At 42.2% G+C, this 1,280-nt stretch overlaps 1 protein-coding gene across 1 annotated transcript; it reads right to left on the bottom strand.

Annotated features, from left to right (window-relative positions):
- Positions 1-6: 6 nt before the first annotated feature.
- On the bottom strand, positions 7-1,276 carry LOC107682872 (protein virilizer homolog; the record flags this gene model as incomplete). Its single annotated transcript, XM_016478993.1, has 4 exons — positions 7-72; positions 186-302; positions 390-522; positions 876-1,276. Coding segments are annotated over 4 exons (717 nt in total), but the record flags the coding sequence as incomplete, so codon positions are not given.
- Positions 1,277-1,280: the final 4 nt, after the last annotated feature.

Genomic DNA, 1,280 nt, shown 5'->3' with positions numbered 1-1,280 from the left:
TTCAATAATCTGTCGCAGTCCAGCCACATTCTCGAGCAGAGTCTCCAAAGACTCATCCTCCTTACAGAGCTTCTGCACACATGGGGAAACGAGAGAATAGGACAAGATTAATATGTGTGTCTCTCTTCATTCAGGCTATAGGGCACAGCTTAATTATGATATATAACCTAAGCTGCCACATGTACCATGATGTGTTTCTCCAGTTCTGATAAAGGATGTTCCCCTGAGTCCTCCTTCCACTGCAGCAGCTGCTTCATGTCGCTCACACTAAGAGCTAAAGAGCGACTGTCTATGTCTTCATCCTATGTAGCATAAAGAATATGTATTATTACCATATACATGCATGCATGCATACAAGCACAAATGTACTGATTCTATTGTCGGCCTACCATGGCTTCACTGTTCAGAATCTGTCTCAAAAAGTCAAACAGGGCTGAAAGGAGCTCAGTTAACTCCTTGTTAAAGGACGTGGTTTCCCTGCGGATCAGAGAGGAAATGGCCAAGCTGTGTTTCTTCAGAGAGCTGCAACACAAACACAAGAACATTAACCACAAGCATCACACATAAAAACATTTTCATCTTTCATATGATCTAGGGATGCTTCGATAATTATTTTCATGTTATGGCCGATAACCGATAAATATGAAAATAAATAAAATATAAAACACAAAAATGAAAATCATTTTAAATTATTAAAAAAAGTGAAGATTGCATTTAACTGTTAACATTTTTTAATCAAACATAAAAAGAGGAAAATGAGCAAGCACAATTAAATATCCAATAGTAACCATTAAATTTGACAAATTCTCCAAAAATGGCTACTATATATATGCATCCCTAAATTAGCCAAAATGACATCAAACGCATTGTGATACCTTTTCAGGTGATAGAGACCATAGTCGTGCTCAGTGAGAAACATCATGGTTCGCATACATGTGAGCTGGAGTGTGTAGCTGCTGTGTGTATTTCCCAACACTTCCAGCATCCCGTCACATATACACGTCATCATGTCTCTGGTCGGCAGTGCGTTGGCTAGCTGCTCTGCCTCAGACACCGAGGCTTCACCCGAGCCGCTCACGACCAGTGACACGTCCTGGTCACACAGTGACTGAAGGATGGAAGCCATCAATTCAGCATTCTGCTGTGCTGACAGTGCGGCATCTGCAGGTAGGACAAGCATGGCAACCAGTGAGGGAAGATGGTCTGACAGTTTGTCCTCCACTTTCCCATCACTCCGGCCCTCATTGCGTGCAGATCCACCCAGTAGAGCCAACATGGCT

Source organism: Sinocyclocheilus anshuiensis, unplaced genomic scaffold, assembly GCF_001515605.1.
Source record: "Sinocyclocheilus anshuiensis isolate Anshui unplaced genomic scaffold, SAMN03320099.WGS_v1.1 C32679311, whole genome shotgun sequence".
Taxonomy (NCBI): domain Eukaryota; kingdom Metazoa; phylum Chordata; class Actinopteri; order Cypriniformes; family Cyprinidae; genus Sinocyclocheilus; species Sinocyclocheilus anshuiensis.
Note: the sequence above shows the minus strand (reverse complement) of the source record. Positions and strands in the feature narration are given on the sequence as shown.